Raw genomic sequence first — 20,764 nt, forward strand, 5'->3', positions numbered from 1 at the left:
TCTTTTTATAGTAATTTTCCTTTCCTTTTTTCCTTCACAACATGTTTGTATTTTGATTGAATGTACCTTTTCTGCTGTCGTCACAGAAGTTAAATTGTACTTTCTTGATGTAAAATGTGCCTTGTTATTTTGCATTGTGTCTGATTTTTACATTGCAATTTATTTATTTGAAACAGGGACAAAATATACATTAGCCACAAGAGGAAAGATGCACTGTACTAGGAAATTAGCTCTATGTGCTAATTTCCAACAGCAGTCCCCAACCCAGCTGGTAAAAATTTAATAAATACAATTAAAATACAAAAAACCTCAAAACATATGAAGTGTCCTCCAGCTATGTCTCAGTTACCATTTATTTATAAAGCTGTACACCAGCATATTTAATCAATGTTACACTTTTTCTGTAATGCTTGTTTTTTGCTTATTTGGGCGCACAAATTTGGTATGCAGCTTTCCTTTTCTTTTCTTTTTTAAGCAAACAATGTTACGTTCATATATTCTCTTTTCTCAAACGGGAATCACTAGTGGACATGACATATTTTGGTGCAACACCAGGAAGTAGAGGAATCCGAGGGTGCGTCCTTCGAAGGATGCAGGTGATGGTAGATGATGGAATGTTCGTGGTGTCCCAGTAGCTTGGTCGTTTTTCTGTTTATTTTGAGAGTAATGGCTTCCTCTTCGAAGAAACGATTCGCTGTGGATAATAACTCGGTCTATCCAGCTTCAGCTAGCAAAGACACAAAGTCTTTAGCTTTTACTCTGGGGTTTATTCGCACATTTGGGAGCAAAACAAAATTCTCCGAGGGTCACAGAACCTGCCTCCTTCCCGTCATGTCTATGTTACTTTTCTTTCTTTTTTTTTTTAAATACTTACTTTTACAACTATTACCTTCCCATCGTGTCAAACCAGTAAGCAGTGTGCTCCAGTTGTAGCTCCTGCTAACGCAGACGTAACCTGCCGGAAGTTTCCAAAGTCATGACATCATCATCCTGGGCTTTCCCTCGTTGTTTGAAGACATAGTAATCATTCCTAAAGTTGTGGTTTTGAAAATACTCTTTCATTATTGTTGTATTTAGTACATAGAAGTAATTTTACTGTTTCTAGCTGGATTAAAACAAGAAAAGTTTGACCTGATTTAACTCCAGGCAGCAAAAGAAAACAAGTGTTTTTATCCAGTATTTTAACTGCAAGTGATGCAAAAGTGAAAGCCTCTTTTTTCCATGTGCTTGCATGTTTAAAACCATAGTTCCCAGTGAAGTAGCATCTGGACTGTAAAGTGGCTTGTCGAGTAAAAAAAAATAAAAATCTCAGAATGATATCTATGAGACTGCACACACAGGTTCGAGTGCAATTCACACACAGTTCAGGTTAAAAAAAAAGAATGCAACAGGAAATATATATTGCTGTTGCTCTCGCAGGAGAAGAATGATCCGGCTTCGACATTTTGCACACATCTGTTTGCTCAGCCGATGCAACATAACGTGCATATTTACACTGCAGACCGAGGCTCCGTGGCAGAACATATGCATACAGGGAAGGCTGAAATAACAATACAATGTGTTTGCCTTACGTTCAGCTGTTTGTCGTAGAATAATTCTGCATAATGGGAAGTTTTTGTGATTTTAAATAAAAAGGACGGAACTTTTGAGTTATCATTTCAAAACGTTGCTGTGACGTGAAAACCGGCAACTGTGTTAAAGCATCTCATGGAGTTCCAGTGAATTTCTCTTCTTTCCACATACTTGTTTGTATTTTGATTGGATATCCTTTATTCACTATTTCTGATGTCATCTTAGAAGTTAAATTGGTGCTTTTTTTTTGTAAGTTGCAGCTTTTAAAAAAATGTGATTTCTATTTAAAGTGCAAAAAAAAAAATGTGGAGTTTCTTCCAGCTATTTCTCAATGAGAGCGTTTAGCTAGACAGTTTCACACCAGCGTATTTCATCATCAATGTTACACTTTTTATCTAATATTTTATTTTTTGTTTTATGTTTTTTGCTGATATGGACGTATGAATTTGGTGACGTTTGCTCGTTTTCATCCTGTGAAATCCTCACTGGCAGAGGTCACACAGGATCAAAATGACTGCTTTGTACAAACGTATCAGTCAGGAGAGGAATAGAAAAAAAATCCACTCAACTCTGAAGTAGATCTCTCGCTGGCGATCATTTTGCACATTCAAAGAGCCAAAAAAATATCACATTGTGTTTTGTGCAGCAGCACAATGAGGAGAATCATAAATAATGGAGATGATACAGGACAACAGGTACTTCACAAAACATGCTATGTTCCTCTGGAACAGATGACAAGACAGGAATGAAACCGGTCCGGGAACCTGATAGCAACGCAGGAAGAACTGCAGGAATTCCCGACGTGAACGCTTCGTTTTCTACGAACGTCTGGACCAGAGAGGAGGATTACAAGAAAAGAAGTGTTTTCTTTGAAATAAAACTTCCAGGAGTCGGGGTGGAATCTCCCACGACTTTAAATACGACACTGAGCGTCTCCAAAAGAGCAGCGACGAACAAACGGTGGAGGCAGAATCATTATCTGGGCCGACTGAACCTAAATTTGAACATTCAAATTAAGGGCAAAAAAAATGTTAGAGGTTTTGGAAAGGTCAGAGTTCAAGACTGAATCTGATGGGACGTCCTCATAATCTGGTAGATTTTACAAGCTAGAGAGGCACTTTTACAGGCTAAGCAATGATTTTTCATAATAGTGGACACATTAAACGTGGAAATGCAGCTACCGACCAGGTCTAAGATAACATGAGAAATGTACATTGTTCAGGAAAACGTATTCTCCTCATATTCTCACAAAAAAAAAACGAGTGATCTGTGACTTTGAGGTCAACTTCAGAAGAGTGGAATGAATTAAAGACAAGTTACAACGAATACAAAATAAGTTTTAGAAAATATGTATTATTTATGAAGCTGTTGCGATTTCTTACTGTAATTCACACAAACGAGACGCATAGAAACAAATACAGTACATATATCTTGGTTGAATTGTCACATCTAATAAATTGCAGTTTCTACAAGATTATACAATAAAAAAGCAAAATTAAAGACCATTATGTCCATTTCAGGCTGATGTTTAATATAAAATAACTTGAGTCATTTCATTTTAACCTACCCCGAGAACAATACGTGTGACTTCGTCAACATGCATGGAGGTTCATGTTTTGTTCCTCTGGCATGCAGCGCTGCTGTTCCTCCCAGTCTCTCTCAGCTGCAGTCGAACCGGTTAAAGCCGAACCCTCTTCACTAAAAAAAAAATCTGGCTACGACTGAGGACGATATAATGAGGCCAGAACGTGTTCACACCCTGCGAAGGTTAAGATTTAAAATTAGTTTCATTCAACCAATTAGTTTGGCAGTGAGATCAGAGTATGAGCAAATTTAACAGTTTTTGTTTACAATTTAACAAAAAAGAACCAAAAAAAGATGGGGAAAAAAGGGCGTAGCAAATTTTTGCATGTCACCGTTTTGTTTTTTTTGTGACAGCTTCAAGTCTTTGAGTTTGGAAAGACTCTTTGCCTAATATTTAGTATAAGTAGTTTTAGACTTAACTGTAGAAGGGCTTCATCTAATGATTATTTGAGAAATCAATCAATCAAGCGATTATTCAAGTGCTTGAATAATCAAGCGATTAATCGGATTTAAAAAACTTGATTCTACACATTTTTCAGTTAACCACTTTTTTTTATAAAGTAAAAAGTTTTTTTTTTTACTAGTCTAAACATTTTTATACTATATTTCTAGTATAAAAATGTTTTTTAATACTACAAATTCATCAAATGCAAAATATTGAGTTCCCTTTAAACATTTTATTCCTTCAGTGAACAATTGATCATTTGTAGCAAAGGTTGCATCTGTAGCTAAAAAATAAAAATAACTTTTAGCAACATGTGAAAAACTCAACTTGGTTTTTTGTCAGACTGAAGTTTTTTTTTTACCTTAAAATACAATAGTTTTGACTTGCTCTATGTTGTTCTTTCAACAAATTACATTTTGTCTTCAAAAAAAAAGCCACAACAATCAACTGCTAAATTATTTGACATTTTCAAGAGCCTATTAACAACCACAATTAATCTGATTAATTGCTTCATCCCTTAACTTTAGCATGTTTGAATGTTTCAGAAGTTTTAAAAATTTTTTCAGCAGTAAAATGGAGGTGAAACTCTGAAATCTTTAGTTTAGGAAAGAGAAAAGCAATGTCTCGTATACATCAATACAGAATTTTATTTTCATTTTACCTTCAGATGAACGTCTTACATTTTGTACAAAATCATTAGAAAATGTCTGCTGCTCCATAATCCCGGGGCTAATCCTTGGTAGAGGGGGGTGGGACCGCTAAAGGATTAAACTGGGAATCATGCAGCATCCTGGACCGGATGACGAGGCTCAGCCCGACTTTCAGATCAAAGTTTCAGTCCATCGTTTCCCATCTTATGGTCAAACATCCACTTTCACCCCTCGACCCCCAGCGAGGGGCGTCTGGGGGAGGAGAGGGCGGTATAATCTGACCACATCTAGTAAGGTATAGAGATACAGATTAGGATGAAGGAGGAGAGTCCGTACTGTCTTTCTCCGCTCGTATGTCTGCGATGGGTGGGCACAGTAGCACGTCAACGACACCATGCATGTTTGCATACGCACGACACATCATTGGGTTTGATTAGCTAAGTTTTTTTTTTCTTGTTTATAAAACCAACAATATCATCAGTCATTAAAAAAAAAAGAAAAGAAAAGAGGAATCAACCGATGTGTGCAGAAGAGAAGGAGCTTGGATGATGGAAAGAGGGTAGATGTTTTGCTATTGTACATGCCCAACACACACACACACACACCCCCACGCACATACACACACACAGGTTAAGTCTCAGCTAAGCACACAAACGTCTCAAGTCGGGAGTTTTCAAATCTTCCTTTTTAAGAAAAAAAAATAAAAATTGGTAAACCCGACGGATGCCGCGCCAGACGATCAGGAAACATCGGCCTGCTGACAACGTATTTTTAAAAATGTCCTCCTCTTCAAAACAGAAATAAAAACAAAAAAAGAACAGAGAGGCACTTAGACAATCACTTTCATTGTACACAGTGCATTTATATAGGTGTCCACCAAATGAGACACGGCTACATTGTGTTTTTTCTTTTTTTTTTAACTCTTTCTGTTTGACCACGCTCACAGGGTGGGGGGCTCATTTTCACAATGAAGCATGGTTTGTCTTTGCTCTGCTTCGTAGCAGTTGGCACATGTACATGCAAAAAGCTCCAGATTCTGACCCGCACAGGCAAACTAAAGGGGACGGAGGCCGGGTGGAGAGAGAGGAGGGGAGGGGGGCAGGACAGTAAACTGATTGGTATGTGGACAGAACAACGCACAGACAGACAGACTGAAAGGCAGGTCCTTGAACGCCTCCCCCAGCCTTTGATCCCGTCCCTGCCCCTGGTCGTGTCTGGTGTTTTCACAGCAGCACCAGAGGAGGCCTCTGAACGTCAGGAGGGGGGTTTGGGGTTCTGTCGGGGTCAGTCGGTTTCCAGGATGAGCGGCGGCTGCTCGTTCTCCTCCTCCAGGCGCAGGTCGTTCAGGTCCTCCTCCAGACCCGCCCCTCCCACCGCGCCTTGCTCTTCGCAGTAACCTAGGAGACGAGGGAATCGGACGCAATCGGGACAAGTGAGACGAACAGCTTTGCACATTTTGAAGTTACCCTGCGCAATCGGATAAGAATTTTTTTTTCTATTTTGTTTTTTTTTAATTCAGCGGATTTGGAAGTATTTATATTTAAGGCGTTTTTAATACAATATTAGAAATACATTAAGAGATGCAATTGAATAATTCAATTTTTACAAAGGAAAATATCTAAAATGCAACAACACAGCATTCATTTAGTGATCAGTTGATCATTTTTAGCAAAAATGATCAACTGATCAACTTCTAACATAAACAATACAGCAGAGGATTGATCTGTTGATTATTTCTTGGATTAGTAGATTAATTATTACATAGCAGGGTGTGCTTAATAAGGTAGAACAAATTTACAGAAAGTTTTTATTTTTTATCTCAAATGCAAAATTTATTTTTTTTTAGTAAATTTTGAGTTAATTGCTGCTCTGATTGTGTTAATATTTCAGCAAGTGGCCTTTTTTGATTCCCTATACTCCAGTTAGCGATGAATCAATTACTAAATTAGTTCACATTGTTTCAATAAATCGATTAATCGTGACAAATCATTTGAACTGTGGAAAAAGCAGTGGAAAATAAATGAACACATGTTCTAGAAAAGGTGGGATTTTTCTAAATCTCAGTGTGAAAAACAATGTTATATACATTACCAAAACTTTTTGTGTGCGCATTTGTGCTTCAAGCATAAAAGTACAAGATAAATTATTCCTCCTACATTTTGTCACACAGTTCCAGCTACGATCCGTCTTTGTTTTTACACAGAGCTCCACCGTCTGATCTCATCCCATCTCTGGTGTATTCTCAAGGCATTTACTGGCATCAAATGTCAATTAAAAACAGTTCCGAGTGAATTGCAGATTTCTAAATTACCTTTACTGACAGCGGCACTGTAGGTTTGGGCCACAAGGGGGCGATCATGTGAGACCTGCTCCAGGATCTCATTGGGAGGTTCAGCACTGCTGTCAAGCCTGAAAAAGAAACAGAAAAATGTAAAAAAAAAAAAAAACAAACAGAAAAAAAAACTCCGACAGTCTGCTGGATGTGACAGCCTCTGTTTCACCTGTGCTGCTTCATGAGCGTGCATTCCCCCCCCTCCTGAGGGTCCAAGTTGTACAGGTATAAATATCCGTCGGCCGCTGCCACCAGCAGCCTGGGAATCTTCTGAATCCTGGTTTAGAAAATGGAGACTCGTCAGAAACCCGCTGAGCGTTCTGCTGCGGCTCACTCAGACACACACACACACAAACGGAGTAGTTGGGTCATTTCCCTGCTCGTTTGCATTTCAGCTCTTACACTATCAGGCGGATCAGAAAAGGAAGTCAGTCATCTCTTTTACAGATGCTTTTTTTCAAAAATTATAGTAACCGATCAGATTTGCTTTCAAAGCAGCTAAAAGAGGCTGAAGATGAAACTTTCGTTTGTGCTCACACGGCTAAGGCGCAGATGTTTTTGTGTCCACAGAAGGGCAGGCGTACGGTGGCGAAAGCTCGTCCCTGGGTGAACATTTCTGTGACCTGTGAAGGCAGGTAGGTGGTGGACGCCATCAGCACCTTCCCCAAGTAGCCCCCCCATGTCGTCGGCTCCTCCGCCGGCCTGGAGCGGGGGGGAAAAAAAAAACAAAACAGAGAACACGAGGTATGTTTATAGTTTGTTGCAAAAATGTTTATTTGAAATTTTTGCTATAATCTATAAGGATTTTATGTGATCTGTGATTTTCTTTTTTTTATTTTACTTGACAGCATCACGTTTCGTGTCAGACGCTGCAAAAAACTTGGAACTGAGGCAAAAAGTCATCGTTCAGCAGCACGACGGCCCAAAACATACAAAACCACAGCTTCAATGATCAAAACATGCTTATGTGTGAGAAAAGCCTAGTCAAAGTAAAACGAGGCAAGGCAATTTGGAAATTGATGTTTGGAGATGCTCTCCATTCATTCTGACTGAGCTGGACGTAGCTTTGGAAAGAATGAGGATAAACACGAGTTTCCACATGTGCAAATTTAGTAAAGACCACCAAAGAGTTCACTGAGTGATGCACATGACAGGTTTAAGATTCTACATGTAGAAAAATAAAAAATAATAAAGACTACTAATCATCTTTCTGAGGTGTGTGGCTGTAAATTAACTGAATGGTGAAACATTCAGGAGGCACTGTGTTTTCTTTCCAAGGGTTAAAATTAGAGATGCGCCGATCAGGTTTTTTCCTGCCGATACCGATTCCGATCACCCAGGAGGGCCGATCACATAATTATTATTTTTTTAATCATAAGCACTACCGGTTACATTATATGAAAAAAGGAACCATAAATTCACCTTAATTTAGACAAAAACATGTTTTTAATAACTTTTTCCAAGAAGAAAACTAAACAAAACAGGCATTGTGCAAATTGTACTGCTATCAGTAATACTATCTTTAACAGACTGATAACATATGAAGGCTCTGAAGAGGCCAAATAATGCAAAGAGCCAAAATAAAACCTCTCAACATTGTCAAAAAATTCAAGTATAAAACGTAACATTCAAAGGCAAATACAGGATCCATTACAATCAACAATCCTGAGTTACTGAATGAAAACTTCCTGATAGCATGGCGGCTAGCTGATTACTGCTAGTTCTGAGTGGCTGTTTCTGACTGAGTAGAGTAATTATGCAGAGCAGGGAGGAGATCAATTATTTTTTTTAGAGATTATCTGTCTCATGTTAGGACAGCGAAAGTTTTAATACGTATGTAAAATTTATTTTTTAAAGTTAGATGCCGCAGCTTTAAGTAGAGGTTCGGTGTCAGAGTCACTACCAGGTGGAGCAGAAGCGGCGCTCCGTCTGTCAAATATTCATCAATATTTGATGACTACATCGCAGCGCTACAGGTGCTGTTACGCACCTGTAGCGCGCAACAGCGGTTCAACATCAAGAGCAGAACCAGCGTCTTACATCGCAGCTCGAAGACTTAAATAATTTTGCGGGTTATTTGTTTAGCTTTCTGACCGTCATGCTAATCCGGGTGAGTGTTTGTAGCTGTGCGCTGCTTTACCTGCTATCTGATCCTCCATGTGTCTTTTTTACTGCAGTGAGCCTCGATGTATCCAAACTCCGTCAAGTATGTCATTGTTTTTATGCCGTATTAGCTTCGTTGTGTTGATGCATTTTGACCTGCTTCAATTTTCCACTGCAACATGCAAACTTCCCCATTCACTCAGTGCGTTATAGTTCCACATCGCTTAGTATTTGTTGCTGTGCGTTTGCACAGTGTGAAGGATAGAGGAGACCAGCTGCACAGGCAGGTTGAGAAATGAGATGCAGGTGATCGGTATCAGCAACAAGAGACCATGATCGGCGATCACAGATCATGCACTTTTTCAGGAAAATCGGCCGATTATGATCGGTGGCCGATCGATCGGCACACCTCTAGTTAAAATAATGGACAGAGAGAGAGAAAAATAAAAGGGCACTTACACATACTTCTCCTTCTGCGTCTCTAATTTGAAAATGTGGACCGTCTCTGTGTTGCTCGAGGCAGAAAGATACAGGCCTTCCATGCTGAACGCCAGCGAACAGATGCTCACACACCTGAGAACAACGAAATACAAAACACACACATTCAGCAAATGGAAACACGCGCAGACGCAGAAACACGGCCTGGGCTCGACTCCTCTTTCACTTCCCAACCAGCAGAACGCTCGGGCGTCTCAGTCGTGCTCTAACCTCTTGACGCCTCGCCGGAACTCAAACAGCTTCTGTCCCTCTGGGATGGAGAAGACGCGGATGACCGTGCCCTGACGGGGAAGTGAAACGCACGAGACGCAGGCTGAGATAAGAAGGAAGCGAACACACAAGGTCTCCCTCTGTCTGTCAGACAAATTACCTTCTCTGAAGCCGTGGCCAGCTTGGTGCCGCTGGCGTCGAACGCCAACGCCGCTAAGGGGCTGTCGTGAGCCGGAATCATGTTGGCCGCCCTCTGAGGAAAACAGAACATGCCCGTGTTTACTTTAGGCTGACAAAAAAAAAAAAAAAAAGAGACCCAAACTGAACGGATGCCGTCTGGGCTCGCGAGCGTTACAGATAAGAAGCGCTTGTAAATATTTCAGCCACAATAAAACAAACTGCTTGAGCCGGGTCGGTTCCCCCTACCAGGTTGACCGTGTCGAACACCTGGACCTCCCCTATCGTGGCGCTGCCCGGATATGCCAGGTAACAGTTGTCGTTGCTGATGGAGAGAGCACACAGTCCTGCAGAGAAGCAAAAAAAATAAATAAATACACTGAACTACAGAAAAACCGGAAGCAGGTAATAAGTTATAAGTAAACCCTACTGAGTATTTTTGGTTTAATTTCTAGGGCTACGTCTTGATATTATGAGTGGGAAATGTCTTGTTGCACTGGCAGATTAATTTACAAATAACTAGTAGTTTTTCATCAATATTAAGGAATTATTGACTTAAAACAAGCTCCTAATATTTTCCTGAAAAGTTACTAATGAGTTAGTTTTGTCTAATTTTAAATCTACTAAGATATTTGAACAAAAACTTGGACCAAAAATACTTCAAAATATCCAACATTCAGTTTCACTAAAGTTTGAATATTTCTTAAGAGCAATAATAATAATAATAATAAATAAATAAATTTAGAGATGTTATTTCAGTGTTATGGACTGACGTGGACAGTTTGCAGAGTTCTGTATGCAAGTATGCCAATAGAAAGTTTAGTGGAAGGAAAAAGTTTGATAAAAAAAAAGATTCTGGGGGGAGATTCTGACAGTGGATCAGAGGGTAGAGAAGTCCCTTTAGCAATCTGAGGATAATGTATTCATCTATCTGTGTCCCTACAGGTGGCTTTTTAGCAGCAACCCTAAATTACACGTCAGTTCCTGGTTCCAACAGATTCTCGTAAACTTCTAATGGAGGAGAACCGATCCATTTTCATTCCACCGCAAACTGAATCGATACGTTTTTAATCCAGCTTTGCGAACCGACCTGACGGGTTGGGCGGAGTCTCTCGGATAGTGTGCAGCACTTTCATGTCTCTGATGTTGTGTATGTAAAGCGACTCTTCCAGACACACAATCAGCCTCTGCGGGGGAGACAACGGCGACGTCAACAAGATCCGACAACCCTCCCTCACCCCCAAAAACAAAAGTAAACTAACCGTATTGTTATTTTTTATTTCCCCCTACCTGTCTGTTCAGTTTCACAGCCAGTATGGTGTTTGAGTACGAGTAGTTGCAGATCTCAGTTCCCTTCTTGAAGTGACAGACTTTGAGCTTCCTGGGCGCCTTCAGGCTCACGATGGCCACCAGGCTGCTGGAGAACAGGCGCTCCACGATGCACACGTCCTCCGTGTCGGCTGCGGAGACGGACGCACAGAAAAAACATTACCGCACGGCGCCCGCTCCGTCGCATGGCAACGGAAACAAGAACAACCCTTAGTTTGGGAAAGCTGCCTCTTCAGAGTTAGCGTTTAGATGCACTGGACTTTATTTAGTTGCGTCAAGAGTAAATGGGGCTTACACACAAGATACTTAAAAATATTTATTTTGTAGTAGGAATAAAGTAAAATCGAGTCTGATGTTTCTACACTATGTTGGTTTATCACTTAAACTCTGAAAAATTCAGTGGAAATTTTGGTTGTGATGTAAAAAAAAATGCATATAATGCAATTTAAAACTAAAAAGAAGGGAAGTACCTGATGTTAAAGCATAGATTTACAATATATTTAATATTTTAGTTAAAATAAAAAACTACTAATGGGTAGGTGATTCAATTCTGTCTAGACAAACTGCATTACATACAACTACTCAAACATGTGACTGAGCAGCAGTGTGATGAATGATGACCTGCTGGGAAATACTGCCTGGAAGAGGGGGGGAGAAGAAGAAGAAAGAAAGAAAGAACAGAGTTCCCACAATACTTACTACATTCATATATCTGCTCCAATTTGTCCACGGAGGACAAGGAGAAAAACTTGTATCCTGATTTGGTGCCAACAGCCAAGGACCTGCAGGAACAGCGGGAGGAGGACAGACAGCAGTAAGTGACCGAGCGTTGCATCAGCGGCACACAGAGGCTGCATGGAGCTCCACCGTCTCTGTGTCACTGGATACGCCTGACTTAGCTGTCACACTGCGACATTTGTCACCCGACTGAGGCGGTTTTGCAATATCACCCGTGCCTGTCCGCTGCTAATTCAGCCGAACAAACCCCCGCTGACAGTTCTCCCATTTCCTAATATGAACGAATGCAAATGCCGTGAGCATTTTCGGGTTTCAAGACTAGATCCAACAGCTCCTGAAAATGTTGGGTCATTCATCATCAGAGCGACTGAAACACGCCACATAATTATAACTTTACATACGTTAGCTTACGGGTAGAGAATAACATCTGTAGCCTTAATCTAGACACCCTAGTAATCCCTGTGGAGGCTAACTTCGATGTATTGTGGCTAAAGTTAGTCCCGATATTACAGCATCACGTTAGCTAACAAGCTAAGCTAGTCTCCAGTGAATTAAAATCCTACATGGATGTTTTCCTTAACAACCTGGCTGCTGCTTTCAATTTTACAGTGAGAAACCCCGTCCTGAATGTTTCACATAAACACATGTCACCCAGCCTTGGCAGCTACAAACTGAGCTAACGTCCGCTAGCTTGAAAGCTCCCACAGGCCGCTGCATCCCCGGACTCGCACCCCGGCCCAGCCTTACGTGTTGTCCTGGTTAAAGTTGGCGAAGAGAAGCTGGCTTCCGCCAGCATCCCCGCTCAGACTGGCCAGGTTCATGGGCTCGACACAGTCGACATATAAAGTTTCTGGTAAAATAGCAGCAAAGGGACTGGAATTGTTTCAATGAAATAAGTATAAGTGTTGCGTTTTCACGGGGCCATCTCCGTTTCCAGCCCCGCTGTTCTGATTGTTGTTGTTTTTCACTGGGGATGTTGCTCACCCTCTGCGCGCATGCTCAGTGGAAGGCGGCGCTTAGTTCCCTTAAAGGGCCAACGTCACAAAGTGTCAATAACTAGCTTAAAAAAAATAAATGTAAACCGTTTGCGAAATTCAGAATGTACTTCTGTGTTGTAGCAGCGAAAACAGAAAGAGGAGGAATTACAAATATGACTCTATCGAAAATATAATACTGTAACGTAATTTGTGTGGATCTACCAGCGCCCTCTACCGTCCGTCACATATAGGAGTTTTAGGATGGATAGTAATGCATACAAAGTCCAACATTAATCACACAAATCCTCCTAATCTGTGGTGGACAATGGACTAGAAAATGTGTTAGGCTCTTGATGTGTCATTTAAAATCAGCCCATAACTATATTATATTTAGACTTTATTAATCCACAAACAGACTGGTTGGCGTCTTTGCTGATAAATCCTTGAAACACGATCCTTCAATAAAGTTCAATTCAATTGAGTCATGAGGACAGATTTTACACACCTTGAAAATCGATTACATTTAGAGGGTCAGAGTAGGATAAGCACTCATTTATTTGTAATTAATTAATTAATTAGTCAGTTTATTTATTTATCAACATTTTTGCATGAATGACATTTTAAGACTGACTACATAAAAAAAATAACAAATGTGCTTTGTCCACATTGCAAAAATAAATACTTTTTAAAATATAACTTAATGTCAAAAATGATCATCCCTTTTTTTTTAGTACTAAGCATTTTAAGGTAAAATCATCCTCGTCATTTGCTTGTGAAAGCAAATGAAAGCAAATTGTGAAAGCAAACTTCTTTTCTTCAAAAAGAAAAGAAAACCAGCATAAAATGAAAGTGAAAAACCGAAACAAATAAATAAAAACATAACATTTTGGTTTCACTAAACAGTTTTAAAATATTAAACGAGAAAGTAGATTAAAGCAAAAATTACAACGGACTATATAAAAACACAAATATGTTTGGCAGTACTTGTGTTGTGCATGTGTATGTGTAAAACACGTTCAGAATAATTTAACGCGTGATAATTAAATAATTAAATGTACAAGAAGTTTCGGTTTATGTTCAAAACATGATCAGCAATCCTCATGTTCAACACCAGAGGGCAGCATTTTGGTTAGAACTGTTTCTTAAACTCATGAGAAACACTAACACATCCTATTAATGACCTGCTCGGAGAACCATCCGTAGCGGCGAGAGCTTTAAACAGTTTTATCCTTATGATTCTTCACTGCATCGCTACAACATTTGTTTCTGTTTCCTTAATTAAGATCCCACTAGCACAGGTGTCAAACTCCAGTCCTCGAGGGCCGGTGTCCTGCAGTGTTTAGATGCGCCACAGGTACAAAACACTGGAATGAAATGACTTAATTACATCCTCTTTGTGTATATACGTTCTCCAGAGCCTTGCTAATGACCTAATTCTATTCAGGTGTGGTGCAGCAGAGGCACATCTAAAAGTTGCAGGACACCGGCCCTCGAGGACTGGAGTTTGACATCCCTGCTACAGCATTTCAGCCAAACTGAGGTCTACACTGTGAACGGATCTTTGCAACGTCTCTGTTCTTCTGTCATTTTCAACCATTCTGGATTTTCTGGTGTGTTTGGAATCGTCGCTCTGCTGCAGACCCGGTTTGGGATGACTGTTGGGCGCATGGTACCCGCACAGCCCGCATGGCCTATTCAAGGTTTTCCAGATTCACAGATAGAACTACCTGCCTACGTTTTGCTGCTGTATTCCTTTTAGAGAACATGAGATTTCTCTCTCTGAACAACCGAAACTTGTGCATGAATGTTGTGAACATCACGATTTATTACTGTCTAAAACGTTGGCTAAAATGCTCCTGGGAAAATACCAAATGAATTAAATGTTTTCCACTCGACAGAACGATATCGATGTTATAATACACAATGAGAGGATCACAGTGTTGACTAAACAGGTTCATGAAACACACACTATACTAGCAGCACCTGCTGCTTTCCCTTTCTTAAATACTGTGGACATTTTGAGGAGGTATTTCCTAATCCTGTTTTGACTGCGACAGTTACTCTGTTTGTCCTATCCCATTTCCTTCCCATTTCATTCATAAGCATTGTGAGTAAACTGTTTGGGGATTAAATTACTCCAGCCAACAATATGTAAGCTTATAAAACTGATAATCGGTTCTGATGGTTAACCTTTAATGCTTTTATGGAGGCAAAAACATGTAATTTCAGCCTGAAGCATGAAAATGTAATATATTTTGGTGCATATAATGCACAAAAAATGTGTATATTGGACTAAATGTAGGTGTGTTCCACTTACCTGGAAAGTCCTGGCTGAGGTTAAACAGTGTTCTAGTGAAGAAGGTGGATTTCAACATGGCGACGCCCATAAACATAGTTTGCAGTAGCTCTTACAAACATAATTCTAAGCTTTATTTTTCATTAAAAAAATCAAGAGTTGAGACATATTTACACAGTTTCTTTGATTTATAGTTTTGCATCAAGTTAAACAAGAAAGTCCTCCTTACCACTGGGAGTCGGAGTTGCTCCCAGTTTCCCAGTGGGAAATCCGACTTCAGAGGGCATTCCAGTTGATGTTTTTCCCCAGTTCAACTCTAACACCCCATTATTCCTCACCAGAAATCGTGTTTTTGTGTCTTATTTTACAATTGTATTGTGGTTACTTTCATCAGATAGTATTTATTCATTCCTAATCGTTTTTAGCTCTATCAAAATTTAGATTTAATATGCCTAATGTGATAGAAAATGGCTGCAGCCCTTCTTGCATCAAGAAGGTCCTGGATTGGAGTCTGTTGTTCTCCTTGTGCCTGTGTGGGTTCTCTGCAGGTACTCCGCCTTCCTCCCACAGTTGAAAAAACATGATTGTAGCATTTTTCCACAAACTGATCATGGGTAAAATAGAATGATTTAATCGGTTTCCATAGGCCTGTTGAATGCCAGAATATTACATAAAACCTGCGTCACGGGAAATCTGCTCCTCATCCGCAAGACTTCCTAATCGTTCTGAATGCCAGCTCCTGACAAATGAAACGAGCTAACTATATTTGACAGCACCTGAATTTATTCGCTTTAACATCACCACTTTCTTTTTTTTTCAACTTGTCTCAACTCATCAGCAGCTCTAGTCATCCAATTTACTCAACGGGATCTTTTCTCTTTTTTTTTTTTGCACCAAGCCCCGACTTGTCCTGAGAATTGGCTGTTCAACAAGACAATTAGCAGTTTCTCTTCTCAGTCGTTGGTAACTGGCGAGGAAACATGCGAAGGAAACAACCAGTCATGCCAGTGAACATTTTTTGGGGGTGTGAGTTTGAACATGCGTGTGTGTGTGTGTGGGTGTGTGAATAACTCGGAGGAAAGTGAAGCAGGAGGAATTGGCAGCCTGCGGCGGCAGGCACTGCTGCTTGTTCAGTGCAAGAATCTCGCCAAACAAAGGAAGGATACAGAACCCAGACGTGGCCAGACGGTTGGCAGAGGCAGGGAGAGGAAAGAGAGCGAGGAGAAAGGCAGCACAGCTGAGGGAGAAAACAACGCGACATTGTTTGTGTCTGTAAGGAAGCACCTGCAGTATGGAGGACCAAAACTGACATAATAATAAATAAAAGAGTAAATATATAAATACAATAATAAATATATATCCGACATATATAAATAAAAGAATAAACATATCAATAAAAGAATAAATACATATCCAACATAATAATAAATAAAAGAATAAATATAAAAACAAAAGTAGAAATATATAAATAAAAGAATAAATGTAAAAATAAAAGTAGAAATATATAAATAAAAGAATAAATATATATCCTACATAATAATAAAAAAAACAATAAGTATATAAATAAAACAATAAATATATATTTTGATAAGAAATAAAAGCATAAATATATATTTTCTTTTCATTTCCCCTTACACGTGAGTTTCCGTCAAGAAAAATAGATATTTTGCTTAGATTTTTTTTTTTGCTTCTCCCTTTTCTGCTCGCTGTATTTCTGCTCGCTGTTTTTCCGTTTGCTGTATTATTTGCTCGCTGTATTTCTGCTGCATCGTTATGTTAATGAGGAGGGCTGCCTTCTATGTCCAGCGATCTATTGGTCAATAAACAGGAAAGAGAATGATCAGTGTGCAGATCGATTGTGAATGCCTACCTACTTGGCGCTTTCGGCCTCAGTTCAACAGTCCTCGGGAAACCTGACTGAAAAATTCACAGATACTCATTATCTTAAAGATACAATAAAAGGTAAAGTTCATAACAGCATTTAAGTGTTAGATAGCTGTTATTACTCATTGTCAATTCACCATTCTCTCACTCTGTATAAAATAAACATACAGACACCCACCTAACTTTTGTGTCATTACAACCACAAAACTTAAAAGGCAGTTTATTGGGATTTTATGTCGCAAGCTAACACAAAACAGTACATAATTTGTGAGATAAAAAAAAATTGGTGTGCATTTGTACTCCGCCCCTTTTATTGTGATGCTCTGAATTAGAAATGTTTCTGAAAACATTTTTTATATTATTATTGAAGTGAATTTTGTGGAGAAGTAGCTATCAGTTTAGACAAATATGGCTTTTATGCAAAAAGTGTTTTTTTTTTTTAAAGCCACTTTTAAAGTTTCCCACAAGCCATCTGAGAGACACGGCAAACAGTACTCAGGTCAAACGAGACCAGGATTATGTATGTAAAACAATATGTGTGGCAGGGAAATATATAACACTTCACATCGAAGTGGTGGCAGCATCATGCCACAGGGAAAAGAGAAGCTGGTCAGAACTGATCAGAAGATGGATGAAGCAAAAAAGAATCACTGTTTAAGAATCACTCTCCTGTGGATTCTCAATGACTTTGAGCTACTTTGCAATAAAAAACTCATCAAAGATTTCAGACTTGACATACAAAACCGGTAGAGCTGCAGCAAAAGAAGATTCTGCAGTATTTAATACGGGGCGTGAATGCAGTTGCTCAACAATTTTACACAAATTGTGTGTAAAATTTTCTACAATGTCACAATTATGTTCCACTCCGTGTTGGTCGGTCACACAAAATCCCCAGTAAAACACATCAAGGTTAGTGGCTGCAACATGGAAAAACCCCCCAACAACATCCGAGTACTTTTAGAAACACCACGGTTTCGACTTTGGTCTTTAAAACAACCACAGCAGCTTTTTAGTGATTTCCACAAAAGTCGCTTACCACTCTGCTTACATTATGATTCAGAGAAAGCGACGTCAGTTGGTCTAGTTTTACCGTTTCCAGGAATTGAGCGTCCCCCGGTCTGTCAGCACGGGCACAGGTCCAAACCAGGCTGTCCAAACAAACATGATGGACAGAGGGCAGAGAAGCCGGGGCCTGAGAAACAGCCTTCCATAGCTGTAAATCAGGAGTCCATGTTCATCTTGTAGCGGACAATGTCATCTAGAGTATAAATTAACTGATAACTGCAGGTCGACTTGATAAATGATTGAGCGCAAACTGCAGACGTTCCCATCCACCCGCTGGCTCTGACATGTATTTATTCCTGTATGTAAACCATCCACTCACACACACACACACACACACACACACACACACACACACACACACACACACACACACACACACACACACACACACACACACACACACACACACACATAGGCCTGCTCTCTGTGTGCTGGTGGGAGTGCTATTTACCAGAATATTTGGTTGCTTGACCACAGTCACTGATACTGAATCTTATCTTCAAACACAGCGGGGTGAACGTGTCCTGCTGACTCGTTTGGATGTTCGTGTGTTTGCATATTGTTTCTGTTCTCCTCTCTCACAGCTGCTGAACTCGGCCTCAACTGGCTTCTGCTGGCTGCGGTCACCGCGGGATAATGTTTAATTTTCCATTCACGTTTAGAGCGAGTGCAAGCGTGTGTCTTTGAGGAAATGCATGAGCAGATTTGTAAAAGTTAGATATCAACTGACAATCATTAATTTACAATACAGTGAAGGTGGGACGTGTTTTAAATAAAAAATTATGTGCGAAAATTTTGAATTTAAAGCATATTCTCAGGCTAATTTATAAATCCAGTTGCTGTATAAAAAGGCAGATAACCATCTGTCTTTATCAACAAAATCAGACTGAAATGTTTTACTTTAGGTTATTTATGAATACCAAAATTAGTTGACAAATCCCAGAATAGGAAAAGTTTTTTTTTTAAAGAGTCTGACTTATGTGTTTCCCAGCCACGTTGAATTTATTTAATTTGAATTATAGCACAATCAAGTAACTATGATGTAACTAGGAAGTGTGTTAGCTTCAGTTGTTGTTATAAAAATGAGACAAATATATATCAAATAAGACTTAAGAGAAATTTGACTTTGTAATTTAACTCCTTGAAAATTGGGTCTCTGTCTCTTTAAGAAGCTACGGCTCTTTCTGAAACTCCGCCTTCAGGAAGTCATCACAACATGGCTTTTATTTATTAACCTTTTAGCAACGTTTTTACCAGTGTTTCACTGAGAAGTAGCTCGTATAATAAGTTCAACTGATGCGCAGTTCCATCACGTGTTTGCTAATGGCTGCTGGCTAGTCTGAAGGAGCAGAGTGGGGGAGTCAAATGTTTACAGACATTTTCTTTGTATTCAAAAAAATTGCTGTTTGAGTTTCACGGTTTATTTTTGTTTGATACTTTGCTTATTCTTCCATAGACGTTTCTTAGTGCTTTGCATGGATTTTGGCCAGTTCCTCCTGACTGAAGAAATTAAGTCAGGTTAACGATTAAAATCCTGTAACAGAAGCTACATGTCTTCACCTCACTCACACACACCCGTTTAAATCTGCCCACACATTTTCCTTTTAAAAGGTTTTTTTTATGGCTCTAGCGGCCAGATCACAAAAAGATAAATAAATGAAATGCGTGAGACAACAATGATATTTAAGGTTACCACCAAAAGTCTTCATAAATAACGTTATAAACTAGCACTTTATTCTTAAAAGGCAAAGAAAGACAACAGTTTTATCGAGATCTTACTGTAATAAACCAAAAGTAGTTCGTTTAGATGAAGGTAGTGCAGATATGAGAACTTTAGTTTCCGTTTACGGTCTACAGTTGTTTTGTGGTGAAGAGATAGTTTTGATCATTGAGATTCTCATTCGTTCTTCTGAGTAAGTACTTTTATTACAGAGATTCTCATCTTTATTTACATTTCTATGTCTTGTCATTGTGTTTATGGCAAAACACTCTTGCTTGGTTTTATTCAATTTGGTTAACGATTAAAATCTTGTAACAGAAGCTACATGTCTTCACTCTGTTTTTGTCTTTTTTATTTTATTTTTTTTTACAGATGGAAAGTTTCTTAATAGGAACTTTTTGTATTCCTTAAAATTCTTCCCTCTTCATGTTGCCTTTGGCTGCAAATCAAGCTCAAACTGCATGCATCCTGCCTCCAAGCTGAGGGTTCTGTTATCTGTTCGTGGGTTCTCCTAAAGTTTTTACTTGTTGAAACTTGTTATTATGAATTTCAACAGGAAACTTCAGAAAACGCCAAGAGTCAGGTTTCTGAGTTGTCTTGTGCTAAATCTGCCATGGAGATGATATTTATTGTTTAGCTCTATAGCTAAACGATGCCCAAGCACATCAATATATTATATTTTGTCTACACCAAAGCCCCAGTGAAGCCTATAAAAGTGCAACATAATCTGAATAATCAAATCTTGCAGGCAGCGTTGCATGAATGGTGACGCTTTCCTTTCTCCCACTGAACAACTGTAACCACAGTCCAGTATTGTCTTCCTTAAAATGCTGAAAAGGTTTTTTTTAACCTTTAAAACTTTATTAGAATTATTTCCTGTGCGTTTGTAACTGGCTAAGAAAAATAAATGCATAGTGTTCCTGTGAATGGTTACAATAAAGTGATAGAAACTGACAAATAAAACTGATGAAAACTTCTTCAGTAAACATCTGCAAGTTTAAAAGCTTAAACATAGATTAATAAAATGGTCAGTTTCCAATTAGTGCAAAATTATACATTTGTATAATATTTTTTTTATTGTTAACTTGAAACCTAGAAGTTCAGAAAAATCACAAAAAACAAACAAGAACACCTTCTTAAATAAAGTTAGAGGCTTAAGATATAGCGAGTACGTTGCTCCACGT

General features: G+C 39.2%; 1 protein-coding gene and 1 long non-coding RNA gene across 3 annotated transcripts; one reads left to right on the forward strand and one right to left on the reverse strand.

Moving 5' to 3' along the window:
* Positions 1-4,230: 4,230 nt before the first annotated feature.
* On the reverse strand, positions 4,231-12,639 carry wipi2 (WD repeat domain, phosphoinositide interacting 2). Of its 2 annotated transcripts, none has more exons than XM_081609770.1 (12): positions 12,386-12,639; positions 11,600-11,682; positions 10,862-11,031; positions 10,662-10,758; positions 9,821-9,918; positions 9,555-9,647; positions 9,395-9,465; positions 9,152-9,259; positions 7,121-7,285; positions 6,753-6,860; positions 6,563-6,660; positions 4,231-5,648 (listed from the first exon to the last, which is right to left on the reverse strand). In XM_081609770.1, the coding sequence occupies exons 1-12, from the start codon at positions 12,457-12,459 to the stop codon at positions 5,536-5,538; spliced, it is 1,278 nt and encodes a 425-aa protein (XP_081465896.1). In that variant the 5' UTR covers positions 12,460-12,639; the 3' UTR covers positions 4,231-5,535. The 2 variants fall into 2 exon arrangements, with proteins under 2 accessions (XP_081465896.1, XP_008413814.2); XM_008415592.3 differs by having other exon boundaries at positions 9,146-9,259; positions 12,386-12,638.
* On the forward strand, positions 7,237-7,793 carry LOC103468479 (uncharacterized). The gene is made up of 2 exons (XR_534226.2): positions 7,237-7,327; positions 7,432-7,793. It is a non-coding gene; the product is annotated as an uncharacterized LOC103468479 (long non-coding RNA).
* Positions 12,640-20,764: the final 8,125 nt, after the last annotated feature.

The sequence above is a fragment of the Poecilia reticulata genome, chromosome 8 (assembly GCF_904066995.2).
Source record: "Poecilia reticulata chromosome 8, P_reticulata-male-v2, whole genome shotgun sequence".
Lineage (NCBI taxonomy): Eukaryota > Metazoa > Chordata > Actinopteri > Cyprinodontiformes > Poeciliidae > Poecilia > Poecilia reticulata.

Excerpts from the sequence above, each read along its gene's own strand:
- wipi2 (XM_008415592.3), bottom strand. The coding sequence starts at position 12,459 with ATGAACCTGGCCAGTCTGAGCGGGGATGCTGGCGGAAGCCAGCTTCTC. Across the intron at positions 11,032-11,599 it reads GGAGCAGATATATGAATGTA|CCGACACGGAGGACGTGTGC; the intron begins GTAAGTATTGTG and ends CCGTCTCCGCAG. Across the intron at positions 9,466-9,554 it reads TGGCCACGGCTTCAGAGAAG|GGCACGGTCATCCGCGTCTT; the intron begins GTAATTTGTCTG and ends CTTCCCCGTCAG.